This window comes from Elaeis guineensis, chromosome 2, assembly GCF_000442705.2.
Source record: "Elaeis guineensis isolate ETL-2024a chromosome 2, EG11, whole genome shotgun sequence".
Classification (NCBI taxonomy): Eukaryota; Viridiplantae; Streptophyta; class Magnoliopsida; order Arecales; family Arecaceae; genus Elaeis; species Elaeis guineensis.
The window spans coordinates 111646798-111659283 of record NC_025994.2 but is presented as its reverse complement, the minus strand read 5'-3'; the positions used below and the strand labels follow the sequence as shown (position 1 = coordinate 111659283).

The 12486-nt window shown below is 39.7% G+C and overlaps 2 protein-coding genes across 2 annotated transcripts; both read left to right on the top strand.

The window, feature by feature from the left end:
* The first annotated feature begins 1182 nt into the window (after positions 1-1182).
* Positions 1183-3969, top strand: LOC105043451 (uncharacterized). The gene has a single exon (XM_010921002.4). It carries the CDS (start codon positions 1478-1480, stop codon positions 3815-3817), a length of 2340 nt encoding a protein of 779 aa, XP_010919304.2. The 5' UTR covers positions 1183-1477; the 3' UTR covers positions 3818-3969.
* Positions 3970-5671: 1702 nt separating this feature from the next.
* On the top strand, positions 5672-7206 carry LOC105043442 (uncharacterized). Its single transcript, XM_010920990.4, has 2 exons — positions 5672-5984; positions 6605-7206. Exons 1-2 carry the CDS (start codon positions 5817-5819, stop codon positions 7184-7186), a joined length of 750 nt encoding a protein of 249 aa, XP_010919292.1. The 5' UTR covers positions 5672-5816; the 3' UTR covers positions 7187-7206.
* The last annotated feature ends 5280 nt before the right edge of the window (positions 7207-12486 follow it).

The window sequence follows — 12486 nt, the reverse complement described above, 5'->3', positions numbered from 1 at the left end:
CCACCCACCACCGTGTTTCCGGTATTATTATTCTGGTAATTATGAATGCACTGTCGTGGCATCCAATGCAAACATGCTCAGCTTTCCAATGTACCAACATGGCTGGCTGTCACGCTTTCCGACCACCTTGACTGTCGAAGAGGACCACCCAACAGCAAGTGAGGACGACCGTCTGATCATTCGGGAGTGGTCCAGCCCAGCTCCCTATGTACTTCAGCAGTTTAACAGGTTTCATATATGTCAAGCTACCGTCCACATGGACAGATCAATAAAGGCATGATAGGTCCCTTTTGCCAGGGCACTGCGTGCAGAGCCAGGGAATAATGGCGTTGCCGATGCTTTCTTTCTTTCCCGCATTACCTTCCTTCCACTCATTGTTTTTTAATTAGCTATGTTCCTTTACTGTGTGCATGAAGGGCTCATTCTGTGCGCATGGTTGGATGCTCCTTGTTATATATATATATATGGTTTGCAACATGAGTTATGATCCATGCCCAAGGGTGAGATTAAGAGCCCAAAATTTCACTTTGAATCTATATGTGGTTACTTGGATGCTTAAGCCTGATCCTTTTCGGTTCGTTTTGAGACTTATTGTTTCATATTTTTCATAATCACAAAAGAGGCCGGAAGTGAGAGAAGAGAAAATATTCAATAGTTATTTGCTCGAAGGGCTATAATAATGGGCGTTGATAACTTTATAACGCATTTATAGTAATAGGCCTCTCCAACAGCATAGAATAACAGTTATATATAGTTATATTTGTCTTGGAATCTAATTTTTAAGAACATCTTATATAGCTAGAGAGAGAGAGAGAGAGAGCGCCTGCACCTCATGTGATAAAGTAGAAAAATTGAAACTTTATTGGATGATAGGAAAAGAAAGTATCAATAATACTTTGAAATGGAAATCCTCTGTCGTTGCTATGCTGGATGTCATGCCAATAATGTGGATCTCATGCCGATACAACTCTTTTCAAAGTGAAGGGATCAGAGCCAACCAAATTATATCTCCTAGTCTTTCAACTCGCGCTCCTTTGTTCACACAAACACATACAAGAAAGAGAAAATCCAATCAAAGGGTGATCTAGGGAAATAATAATTATTTTTTCTATTATTATAGTAAAATGTCAGTTGATCTATATAGTAAGCACATAAAATTATTTTCACGGCAATCTACAAACCATTGTTGCCAAGTTCCACCGATCCCTCTACGCTGATCCAAACAGAAAGCATTTTAACTTACCAAAGCAAAAAAAAATAGAAAGCTTTTTCTTCCTTTCGAGAGTACTCCCGCAATAACAGCCAAGGAGTAGGGGCACGCGGTGGGCTCCATCTACCACGTGACTGCAGTTAACTCACGTGCCGCTTCCTCCCTGTCTCCCTTAATACCGTCTTGCTCCCCCCACGCTGCTCCTCCGACCACTGGGGAATAGACACGGAGAAACCAAACCCTAATCCTAATCTCGTACATGGCCCCATGAGATCGCCGGCGATGGGCGGCGGAGGAGGAAGAGGAGGAGAGACACCACAGCCCACCCACCGGAGTGCAAGCGGTGGCGGCGGCGGAGGTGGTGGTGGCAGGAGCGAGCTCTTCATCTGTTTCACCCCCCGGTCCATCTCCATGTGCGCCCCATCGGCGAGGTCGCTTCCGAGCCCCGGACGCAACCACCGTGACCCGGCGGCGCCGCCGCTGTCTGCGTCGTTAAGCAGGAGGCTGAGGAGCAGCGGGAGCCTCAAGGGCGGGCAGTCCCCGATGTTTCCGGCACGGAAAGGGGGTGCCTTTCGCGGTGCGGAGCCCTCCTCTCCCAAGGTTACGTGCATTGGCCAAGTTAGGGTTAAATCCAAGGCAAAGAACATGGGGGAAGGGGCGGCGTTGAGGTCCAGATCGGATAGTTTGAGGAAAAGACAGGAGGGAAATAACGGCATTGGAGAAGAGGAGAGGGAATGCTCGAGAAACCAGAGTTGGGTTTATCAGCTCCCTACCAGCATCTATGAGGCACTGAGGTCAATTGGATCGGAGTTCAATTGCTTCCTCCCCTGCGGAAAGGGCAGATCTCCATGCTTTTCGTTGTCGAAGGCGAGGGAGGAGAAGGGAGGAGTAGAAGGAAGAGGGGGAAAGAGGTCGGCAAGTTCCTGCGGAGTGGTGTTTGCCAGGTGGCTGATGGCGATAGAGGAGAGCGAGGAGGGGGAGGGAGGCGAGATGGCAGGTTTGGTGGTTGGGGAGAGGGACAGGGAGCTGGATTTGGTGTTGAGGGAGAGGGAGGATTGGGAAGCGAAGGTGGAGGAGGTGGGGAAGGAGGGATGGGTGGAGGAGGTGGTCTGTGTTCCACCAAAGAATGCTCTTTTGCTCATGAGGTGCAGATCTGATCCGGTAAAAATGGCAGCTTTGACTTCCCGATTGTTCGGATCTCCTGCTATGAAGGTTCAAGCAGAAGAAGAGGAGGAGGAGGAAAAGGGTGATGGAAATGAGGAAAGGAAAGAAGTTGGGAGGCACCTTGTGGTGGAGGAGGCTGGAGAAGGAGATGGACAAGAGTCGAAAATAGGGGAAGCAGAGAGAAAGGAGTGTGAAACTCAGAGAAGCTTGGAAGGAGTTACTCTATCTGTATCGGTGAAAGACGAGGAGGGCGATTCGAAAGGTAGAGGGTGCGTGGAAAAAGAGAAAGGAATCAAAGAAGCAGGATTTTTAGATGAATCTCTACTTACTGACCCAAATGAAGTAGTGGAAGCAGCACGAACCGAGTTACAAGAAAAGCAACACGAGAAAGTTTTAAATGATGAGACCGTTTCACTTAAAAGAGGAGACGAGAAAGATGGGAAAGGAAAAGAATCCAGTAGCTGCTCTTCCGAATGCAATAAAGAGAAGGAAGAAAATATAGTCAAAAAAGAGACTGAAGAAGGTAGAGCCAGTAGGTTCTCTTCTGAATGCAATAAAGAAGGGATTAGACGCAGTAGTTCTTGCAAAGAGAAGGAGAGAAGAAGGCATGGCTTTTCTACTGAAAGGGAGGCAAGGAGACATAGCTTCTCCACCGAGAAAGAGGCAAGCAGAGCCAGCATTTGTGTAGACAAAGAAGGGAGGATCTGCTGGAGCTTTATCATTGACAGCGAAGAGATGGAAGTGCGATCAGAAGAACTAGCAGCAGAAGCACAAGGGCACAAGAAGAAAGAACAATTCCTAGAGGAGGAGGAAATAAGAAAAGCTGAGGAGGTTGAGAAAATGAAGAGAACAGGAGAAGCTGGAGTGGTGCCTGAAGAAAGAAGAGAAGAGGAGGAAGGAGGTGGAGGAGAAAGGGAAGAGGAAGAAGAGGAGGAGGAGGAGGAGAAGGAGAAGAGGGAAGAGTTACCAGATTGTCTTTTGTTAATGACTTACGAACCCAAGCTATCGATGGAGGTCTCAAGAGAGACATGGGTCTGCAGCACTAACTTCCCCCATGGTCATCATCATCACGATGGCCATTCCCCCAAAGGAGGGGGAACCAAAAAATCTAAAGGCAAGGCTGGAGTTGATAGCGCCAGTGATCATGGGAGATGTGTTAACGTTGATAAGGTTGGTGATGGAAGGTGTGTTGAGAGCATGGAGGTGATCCAATCCATAGAGTCGAGCCCCCAGCATCTACCACCTCCGCCACCAGTGCCGCCCTTGCCGTCGGCTGTTGAAGAGACATTAGCGAGTGGTGTTGCTGCTGCTCTGGTGCCGGCATTTCAGCCATTTGTGCTCACCCGGTGCAAGTCCGAGCCGGTGAGGCCATCCGCTAGGTTGGTGGCAGATGGCGGCTTCTGGAAGAACCGGCATAAACCAGTTGATGCTATTGGCTTCTAAGCCAAATGGAATTACAGTATGGTTGCTTGGAGAGAAGGAGAGTACTGAGCCTATTGTTAATGCATGCTTTTCTAGACTTCTTGTTGCAATTGCTTTGGATGATTTGTTGTACGATGATAGATAACTTCAATGAACAGAATAGAGTTCCCTTTTTTTCTTCCCTATTTAATTTTGTTTTGTTGAGCAGGGCTCCTTTTTTGATTGAAAACCAGAGCTCACTGTTATTAAGCCTCCTTTTCGATTTACATGGTTAGGCTGCCAAATAGAGACTTTAAGCATATCCATGCCATCATGAACTTCTTAGGAATGCGCCTTCACCTCCAAATGCTCCAAGATGTTATTAGAGAAGGAGCCCCACCCCTCCACTTGATTTTATTCTTGATGAAATTTCATGGTCGTAAAGAGTAAGGGCATGATAAGAAAAGATGATGAGCAGTTTCCTTCCTTGCGTGCCATCAAACACAAGGACCCGCACCAAAACTGATGGATCAATCTATAATAAGGTTTAACAGAGAAGATATGATTAGGGGACCATCTCCAAAGGTCTGAATCTTTGGTGTTCAAAAGTCTGATAAGGTGCAGAATTTCCCATAAGACGGGTGTAAACAGAGAGCATTCTCATCAAGAGCTCTTCTAAACGGAAAAAATCCATGAAGCAGCAGGAATAGATCGAGTTCCAGATGAAAGGTTTGCACATGTTACTTCCGCCATTTAAATATTTTCACCACCATTTACCAAGAAAAGCTGAATTTAAATCTCACAAATCTTTGACTCCCAAACCTCCCTGATCCAATCCACAAGACAATAACCACCACTTACGTCTGATTTGCCTTTCCAAACGAAAGATCTTTTAATCATATCCGTTGTTCCGATAAACCAGTCAGGAATCCAGAAAACAAAAAGCAAGTAAATAGGCAAATTTGAAAAAACAGAGTTCATTAATGCGACCGACCATACAAAAATAGAATTTAGAAGTGCATCCAGCCAATCTTTTTTCTAAGTTCTCAACGATTGAAAGCCAATCAGATTTATGAAGTCTACCAAGCCTCAAAGGGAGACAATATCCACAAAGGTGATGACTATGCTGAGGAAAATTCGCACACACTCACCCACAACAAATGATTGTACTTGGATTTATCGTCACGTTTCTGTTATTTGTTTATTTGGAACGTGTGTACTCTAATGTCTTTTCCCACAAGTCATCTGTTTTTGAGCAAAACTGGGACCACCTCACTTCATTGGAGCAATGAAATGGGTACAAAAAGAGCTGGTGCCTGGACAAGAATTGCCAAAGTTCAACACGGTTTTACCACAAATTTCTTGACTGAAATAGCACTAAACGAGATTTATTATAGTCTCCAGACATGGCCTTGGCCCAAAATGTTGGCATTTTTGTACTTTTTTTTTTCGTTCAGAGGAGTTAATTGGTTCAAATAATGTTGCCAGGTATTGTTCTTTGGTGGCTACAGCACTGACCCATCTCAAATTATCCATTGGTAACCTATTTTCATCGATGTGTCGTGTTCTCGCACCATAAGCAACTTATCATTCTACACTTTTATGCTAGTTTAGATAAATTAAGAAAACAAATACAGTTCAATAAAAACATGCCACCTAGGATGCATCTTGTCACTTTCCCAATCCCCTTTTTTTTTTTTTTTTTGGACTGACAAATCCCCCTATTTATACACAAAGTATTTAGGGTGTTTTTTTTGGTAAAGAAAGTATTTAAAGTATTTAAGATGTTGGAGTGCAAGCAAACGCCTCCATTGCAACTACGCAAGTTAAAACGTGCTTGCCCTTCCCAGTTTTCGTGCCTTTCTCTGGAAGGCAAAGGCTGTTTATTTTCTCTTGTTAGGGAACAGATAAGCAATTAGAGTGGACAATCTTCGCTTGCCAATATATACAGAGCTAATGACAAGATATACAGAGGTAAGAAGCTTCTTTAGAATGGCATCTCTCAACAAAATTTAAGGAAAGTAGGGAAAGGAAGAGCAAAATGCTGCTGGACAGGGGATCCATTGATTTGGTATTGGTTCCATCTGGTTTGGCCATCTTGTTTGGCTACCATCTCTTCCTCCTATACCGAATCCTGAGGTTCCCACACACTACTGTAATCGGCTATGAAAACCATAACAAACGGGCATGGGTCGAGCGGATGTTGCAGGTAAGTATATGAAGCCACTCCTTTTATATATGCAGCGCTAGAAGCTTTTAACGTTCTTGTAGACTAACATCCCTTGTTCAATAACTACATTCTTAATCATACCAAAAGATGCTCGTAAGGCCTGGGTGTCATATATATGACTCGGCTCCTTAACGAGTTATCTACCAATGCAAACAGTTCCCTTTTTTTTTTTTTTTTGTTGAGCATTCAAAGCAAACAATTCTTTCTGCGCCAAGTTCTTAAAATAAGTTTATTCGAATTATCTCGCCTCTGTGACTCTATCCATGTCTTCTTTGCTATCTCCTCCAAATCCTGTCACCAGGCCATTTTCAGCCCTGTGATGTTACCAAAACATCTTAAAAAGTTTCTGTTGCTATGCGCAGGTCTTATTTCATTTCTATATGAAACGAGGGGTGGGTTAACACTTAACCACCATTTTGCTTTTAAAAAGAAAAAAAAAAAAACACTCTTCATGCATGAAAATAAGTTGCTAAAAATGCCCTGACGGGCAATAGAAAAAAAATCTAAGAGCATGCAGCAGCATGTTTTACTTTGTGAAATCAAATAACTAAACAAATAATTGTCAAAAGATCGAATTAGAACGATTAGCAATTTTGCAGATGACTCCAGAGGATACAGGACTAGCTCTGCAGGTGATATCGAGCAATATATCGGCATCGAGCAACCTGGCCTCTCTCTCCATTGCCCTGAGCTCCATCATCGGGACATGGGCAGGAAGCACCTCCAAAGTCTTCATGACCGAAGTGATCTATGGCGACACAAGCCAAGCCACCTCTTCGGTGAAGTACATTGCCCTCCTCATCTGTTTCCTGGCGGCCTTCACTTGCTTCATCCACTCCGCGAGGTACTTCGTCCATGCCAGCTTCTTGATGAGCACCCTGGACTCCGACATACCCGTAAGCTTTGTCCAGACCGCAGTGATAAGAGGTGGCAATTTCTGGTCCATGGGTCTGAGAGCAATGTACTTTGCAACCACCTTGCTGCTGTGGATTTTTGGACCGATACCGATGTTTCTTTGTTCAGTGTTCATGGTGGTGATCTTGCACTTCCTTGATACCAGTTCCACACCATTGCACCAGTATCAGTTTTCTTCGAACAAAAGGTGGGTGAAAAGGGTAGACAGACCCCTGAGAAACATTCAGTGCAACCCATTGTACTCCCCATCTTGGAATATTAGCTGACATCTAAGGTGTTTCTGAAATCATTTGCACCCAAGAATTGTTAGTTTCTCAAAAGCTCACTAGCCAAGAGAAGTGAAAGCAAAATAAGAAAAGGTATACACACCGCTGCATTAGAGTATATCTAATACATTGTGCACGAAGAGACCAAAATTCTCTTCTTGAAGTTGATTTCTTGGTAATTTACAGGCATCAACTGAGATTTGCTGCATGTACTTGTTCTGGATTTCACAGGATGGCAAGACCCTTGATAAGGTTTACTACATTGTCCATCATCCTTCAGACCAGATGTTGAGTTAATTAATGGATACCTTTCCATGAACTTGGTTATGATGGTTAATTGAACAAGAGTACGACATCAAAGCCAATTGTATTGGTTCTGAATACCGAAGTTGCTAGATAGCACAAACCATTCGGCACGAACCATTTGGGCTAATGTTACCTAAGAAACAGAACAAGAAAACATCACCAGATAAAATGTTTATCTGCGAAGAATTAGACTCTGACATAGCAGAAAACCTTGAATATACTCTCTTCCCCCTTTGTGCAATATAATGCATTGGGAATACGCAAGCTTGGAAATGCCACATAAATCAGAGAAGAATATAAAGCAGAGACAATGCTATCTTCATGAGTCCTTTAGTGAGTACATAATAAAACCTCTGATAGACTGCCTTTTTGAGATCAGGAGAGGCTAATATCTACCATTTAACCTATACGCACCCTATTTGTTGAGGACCGGCACCAATCAAAAATGAACCTCTGCTCCACCCAAGTAGCATGAAGTGATACCATCAAAGCAAGCACTCTGTGGTTCTAATATCTTCAGTACACCATCAACTACATACACCATTGCAGAAGGCTTGCTGCTTGCTTGGATCAAAGCATCCTGTTACCGCAAATGCTTGGATGACACAACACCAAAATTTCCACACTTCTATATACATGATCACAAAAAATGAGATATATATGATAAGGCATTTCTGCATTCCGTTTCTATTAGAATCACATTTCTGTGTGTCATAAATATGAGCTAATTGTGACATGACATTTAGGTAACCATTATAAAACAAATTTCTGTGGTATAACACTTTTGTACTACACCAACAACAAACTTTGAAGGATTATCCGATAAGAGAATTTTAGAAGCGAGTACGCTGGGGAAGGTTAACAAAAATCAGCATATAGGCCAAAGTTGATGGTGGAAGGATGGACAATCAGATGACAGGGAGAAAAGAAGATTCTGATATAGCAAAAAAATTCTGGTTTTTAAATTTCACGGGCATGATTATATTGAGAGGTTTTAAATCATAGGAACATATATCAAAATCGTATCTCCAAAATTCCAATTATTTATACATTTTGCTCTCATATTGTGTAGATCAAATAAATCTTTTTAATATTGTTTATGTAGGGCAGACAACTTATGCATAGATATATTTTCTTTTTTTTTAAAAAAAATAAAGGATATTAGCGAAAACATTTTGTCACCTAATTTGTCGGTCATACATTTACTGTTTTGCCATAGACATTAAGGATCTATGATACCATGCACAGTTCGATAAAGAACCAATGGTAAGAATCAGCCAGAAGTAGTTTCAAAACAAATTTTAAGGAAAAAGAAAAAACTCAATAAACACATATATAGTTGCTTGCAGTTTTAATGGCTCACCTTGTTGGTTAGAGATCGAAACTGATCTACCATCAAGCAATGTGCTTTATCTGATTATGATGATCAAAGAATGATTTGTTACTAAGATATATAAGCAGACGTGGACACACAGTCTTACTCTCACAATTACTTTCTAGTTCGAATTCATAGTGTCTGCTAAGAAAGGCATCACTAATAGAAACCTAATGACAGTATAAAAAAAATAAATAACTTGTTTCAGTGCTCAAAAATTTTTCTTTTTTGTTAATTCCATCAGCCTCTTTGTTAGAGGTGCATAAGAGAGTTAATTGTAGGAGTGTATACTCCAAAGTGGAATTTGTCATTGTTGGACTCAGATTGTAACAGTTGAGTAATGATGCTGCTAAGTTCAACCTGCTTCCTTGAGTCTGATTCAATTTAAAAACCCACTAAAGTACCAAGAAACAATGGTTAAGCTAAATCTATTATAAATTAAACTAAACCAATATAAAACATTAACTTCACAAGAGAAGAAACATTTTGTGCCCCACCGTTTTGTATCTACATAGCACATTTGATATGATATCTCTGAAAGGCTACTACTAATTTACCCTTTAACAAAAATCACATATCACCCTATGCTGCCTTAGGGTTCAATGCAAACAACGCACAAACTATTCGGCAGAACATCAGTCGAGCAATTCTAATGAAATAAAGCACTAAGATGTGAAATTTCTCAAGAAGAGTTAACTAATTGCTTCAAAAATGCATTATAATTGACACAGGTTCATATTTTATTATATCATCTCTTAGAAATTATAGTACTTAGTTAATTATATGAAGATATATATCATATATAGGGTTTAAAACAAACAAACTCATATCAATAGTAATTGGAATCAACACATCATATTAAAAAAATAAATTGCCCTGCAAGCATCTCAGGTTTGATAAAGATCAAAGTTTTATCAACACCCAGATTCCATGGGCACACAATATGAAGTTTTTATCAATCCATTTTGCTATATGTTCGAAGCAAACAACACTCCATATGATTGAGATAGCTGAAGAGTAATTTTAACAATAAAAAGGGGCACTAAGATATGAAATCCTCCACTGTAGGTCACTAAATTGCTCTATAAACGCTTCAGTTTTTAATTATCAATTTCGAGATCCCATTAGTAAAAATAAGAGTACAATGAGAGAGAGAGAGAGAGAGAGAGAGAGAGACTGGAGGCTCAAGAGCCGAGATACGGTCGGATCCGGTTTGGCCGACAATTGTGTCAGATTGGAGTTGAAGGCTTGAGCAAACAAGACAAACCGAATGTCTTCACTGATTAAATTAACCAAACCCACACTTTATTGCTTGTTATTTACTTAGTATAGTTGGGCCTATTAATTAATTTGGGCACTTGCGTGAATCTGACCCAATAGTAGCAAATTTTTTTTTTTGGCATTGCTATGCAAGTATTTCTCCAAACTTTTAAATGTTCTCCCTGAAGAACCTTCTCTCATATTGAAAGATAAGCAATAGATCAGAGGGGTTCAAAAACATTTTAATTATGCACCTAATTCTTGGCTAGTTTGGGCCTGATTAACTTCTCAATTAAAACTTGGGACTCATGTTAGATTCGAATTATAATCTAACTCAAAACTAACTTTACAAGCGTATCTTTAGTAAAGCTCTGTTTCAAGATTAAATTTATTTTCTTTTCTATAGGGAAAGTCCCGTTGTGATACATAAAATTTATGGGACTTTGGTGATAGTTTTGCCATTATGGACCCGGTTATCGAGATCGGCATTCATGCATGCACGTGGTGTATGTCGCGCAAACCTGGAGACAAGGATATGGAACACGGGCCCAATGCACGATGAAATAGTAGAAAAGGCCATTAGTTAGCAAACTTCAAAAAAAAAAAAAATAATTTTTGTATAAAATATATTAAATAACTTGTGACCTAATCAACTTTGCCTTAAAAATAAAATTGAATGTTGGTAATTCATGATCTAAACCTATGAACAGTTTCATTTAAGTAGATTTGAATTTGACATAAATAAATTTAAATTATAAATAGATCAAACTATTTTGATATATTTATTAAATTAATTGGGCTTTGGATCTTTAATCTATTTGATTTGTTTAATAATTAGATCGGGCATGATCCAACTTATTTAATCTATTGAAAAGCAGCTTAATATTTTTTTGATCTATTTAATTCCGTCCGTTTAATATATTTAGTTCGTTTAATCTAACTTCACGTATTTAATAAATAAATTATGTGGATCAAGTTGGATTATTCATTTAATAAATAGATCAATTTCAAATTCAAATCCATGACCCTATTGATAGACAAATCGGATTCATGTTGATAAATTTTTCTATCTGGTTCACATTCATTTTGATCTGTATTTTATCCGACCCAATCCGATTACCACCCCAACATGGATCCATGATCGAGCATAGAATACAACTATCTAACAGTACTCTAATGGGTCAGCGCTATTGCTACATTTTGTGCCCTATGCTCTATTTAAAATGTATTTACTTTCATCTATGTTGTAAGTTGCTTCTCTGTTCTATTTACTAAATTTTCACCAATGATTAAATATTGTCGTTCAACTTTGCGCAGGCTCCATAAAGTGGTATTCTCTACATTCCAATTGTACTATTTGTGATGCTCTACTTTGCTGAAGCTTATAAGATGAGTTTATTTGTATAGGGGACAATTTGGGATCATTTTGAGTAAGCCACCTGGAGTATCAAACTTTTTGTTGCATCCTTAAAGACCTGCATATCGACATCATTTAAAAGATATTCTTGATTCTTTTCATAAAATGAAAAGGCACAAATAGGATCAAATCAATCCAAATTAAAATTGTATCCGTTATATAAGATCCTATCTGTCTCATTGCCTTTTATTCTATGTCCATTCAAGTCATGTTTTAAACAAAATTTGTTTTTCCATATCATCATACAGCCTTGGGACAAGGGAAGTGGTGTTTTCTGTCATCCTTGTTTGAGAAGGAAAAACTTCTCATTGACTTGTAGCTAGAAGTCTTGTTACTTCAAGTTTCAATTAGCGCGTCTTTATCATCTTTATGATTCTAATAATATAAAAGATATTAATAATCTCATATCAATTATAAATCAAAAAAATTATATTTATAAAAAAAAAATTATTTTTTTCATATAAAATATTTTTTAAAGAATAAAATCGTAAAGTCCGTAGATCAGAATGAACAATACCTCACATATCGGGCCAAGTTCTTGTCTATAATAATGATATATGGGAAAGAGGTCGAAATCTAAAAATAAAATCTATTTTTTCCATATGAGATATTTTTTAAAAAATAAAATTATAAAATTTATGGATCAAAATAAATAATATTTTACGTGTCTTTGGCACTGAATACCCAAGAGAACTATTGTTTATTCTAACAATAAGCTTGCTGATGAGAATACAACCATTTAATATAGTGCGTGGTGGGTCTTTTTAGATCTCATGCCAATCACCACTTGCGAAAAGAAGGAGTGCAATGATAATTAACAAGCAGAGAATGGCTTAACTCCACACAAGTGTCCGGCTCAGACCATTACCCCTGTGACCATGCTACGCACCCTCTAGAACGTCACCTGTTGCGGCCAATCCCCTCATCGTCTGGTCGTCGGAA

Excerpts from the sequence above, each read along its gene's own strand:
- LOC105043442 (XM_010920990.4), top strand. The coding sequence starts at position 5,817 with ATGCTGCTGGACAGGGGATCCATTGATTTGGTATTGGTTCCATCTGGT. Across the intron at positions 5,985-6,604 it reads GGGTCGAGCGGATGTTGCAG|ATGACTCCAGAGGATACAGG; the intron begins GTAAGTATATGA and ends GCAATTTTGCAG.
- LOC105043451 (XM_010921002.4), top strand. The coding sequence starts at position 1,478 with ATGAGATCGCCGGCGATGGGCGGCGGAGGAGGAAGAGGAGGAGAGACA.